General features: G+C 47.8%; 1 protein-coding gene across 1 annotated transcript in view; it reads left to right on the forward strand.

Annotated features, from left to right (window-relative positions):
• Nucleotides 1-36: 36 nt before the first annotated feature.
• Nucleotides 37-1,704, forward strand: part of LOC102195514 (protein FAM107B-like) — a 6,694-nt gene continuing 5,026 nt past the window's right edge. Inside the window, exon 1 of the mRNA XM_005740873.1 lies at nucleotides 37-1,312. Coding sequence (XP_005740930.1) covers nucleotides 1,005-1,312 — 308 coding nt within the window. The 5' untranslated portion in view covers nucleotides 37-1,004. The remainder of the gene's footprint in view (nucleotides 1,313-1,704) is intronic.

A 1,704-nucleotide genomic window follows, 5' to 3' on the forward strand; every position in this document is an offset into this window, starting at 1 on the left:
GTGTTTCAGACATTTTAATGCTTGTTACAGGTGTGTTTCAGATGTGTTTCAGGTGTGTTTCAGACATTTTCCAACTTGTTTCAAGTGTTTTTCAGGCTTGTTTCAGATGTGTTTCAGTCGTGTTTCAGACATTTTAATGCTTGTTACAGGTGTGTTTCAGATGTGTTTTAGGTGTGTTTCAGGCTTGTTTCAGATGTGTCAGGTTCTGAATTGAAGTTTGCAGCAGGCTCCGTGACTGACTTGCTCAGCTGTGAACATTGTGAGTAGTGTGAGATGTTTGCTTCTCACAGAGATCAGTGCTGCAGCTCAGTGCGCTCCTCCTGCCAGCCTTTCATTTCCTTCTACTGAACCTACTGACAAACTGCTACAGCAGTCCTTACAATCACAGGAGCTCAGAGAAGTTTCTGATGGTTATCCGCCATGTACGACCTCACAAGCCCGTTCCTATTTGCTGTAGCAGCGCCAACATCTGGAGCCAGGGAGGCTGTCAAAATAGCCGTCCACTTACTTTCTTCTGCGTGTCTAGGAGTAAACAGACATCCGGAGCTCGTTTCATTTTTCTGAAATATGAAGCTGGAAGGCGGGCTCTGGTTGCACTCGAGAAAGGGTCATTGTGCGGTGTGACCTGTCATGTGATCTCAATCCCAGAATATCCGAGGACGGGTTGGGTTTATTGTCCTTTCTCCTGTTTGACACAGATGCACCGCAGGCCGGAAACTGAGGACCTCTGCCTCAAACACCCCAGCTCACAGACACCACGAGCTGCTGCTAGCGCCCCCTGTTGGCTACACCTGCTGTCAGCGCCTTATCAAGACCTGACCCAGTGAAGACGTTTCTCTAAAGCAAGGACTTTTAAACACAGTCCGGACTTTTCCAGTGGGGAATTTTTAAAGGGACAGTGTTAATGACGTTTTGGGAACGGGGACACATTTACAGAGTGAGCAGAAAAACAGGGAATGAGGCTTTTCTCAGCTGCTGTGAATGGACTGTGAAGATGTTTCAGGATGTATGATATCCTGCTAGCATCTGCTGGGGGTTGCAGTTTGTCCAGTAGGTGGCGCTATGATTTGTTCTCTCTAACATTTTGTGTCCTCTTTGTGTCCGTAGCATCAGCATATGCCAGCCTGCAGCAGCACGGCTCCGAAGGCGTCCATGGGAAGTCGTCCCCGGTTGCCGTCTTCGTACCCCGGCCGGATTACCTGGAGGGGGACGAGGACACGGACCTCATCAAACCCAAGAAACTGGTGAATCCAGTCAAAGCTTCGAAGAGTCACCAGGAGCTTCACCGCGAGCTGCTGAGCAGTTACAAACGGTAACGCTCTGATTAGTTTTAATTTTCCAAAGAATGAAGAGGAAGAAGAAGGGGCGGGGTCAGACAGCGTGACCGAAGCTCCCACCTTCAGCTTTATTCAGACTGTTTAAATCCACTCATGTTCAGTTATGAAAGCTGAAAGTTTGAACTCGAGTCACGCCATCTGAACCCGCCTGTGTCTCAGGACGCAGTCAGAGATGTGTTTTTAGATTATTAGAGATGAATTTCATGGAACATTTGTGGACTACTTGAATGACTCTAAATTGTCAGAAATCTTTCAGTCCGGCTTTAAGCCATTCCACAGCACGGAGACAGCCCTCGTAAAAGTTATGAATGACATCCTGATAGCGACAGACCGTGGTAAATATGCAGTGCTGGTCTTGTTGGACATG

This window comes from Pundamilia nyererei, unplaced genomic scaffold, assembly GCF_000239375.1.
Source record: "Pundamilia nyererei isolate P.nyererei 1_Seehausen unplaced genomic scaffold, PunNye1.0 scaffold00105, whole genome shotgun sequence".
Lineage (NCBI taxonomy): Eukaryota > Metazoa > Chordata > Actinopteri > Cichliformes > Cichlidae > Pundamilia > Pundamilia nyererei.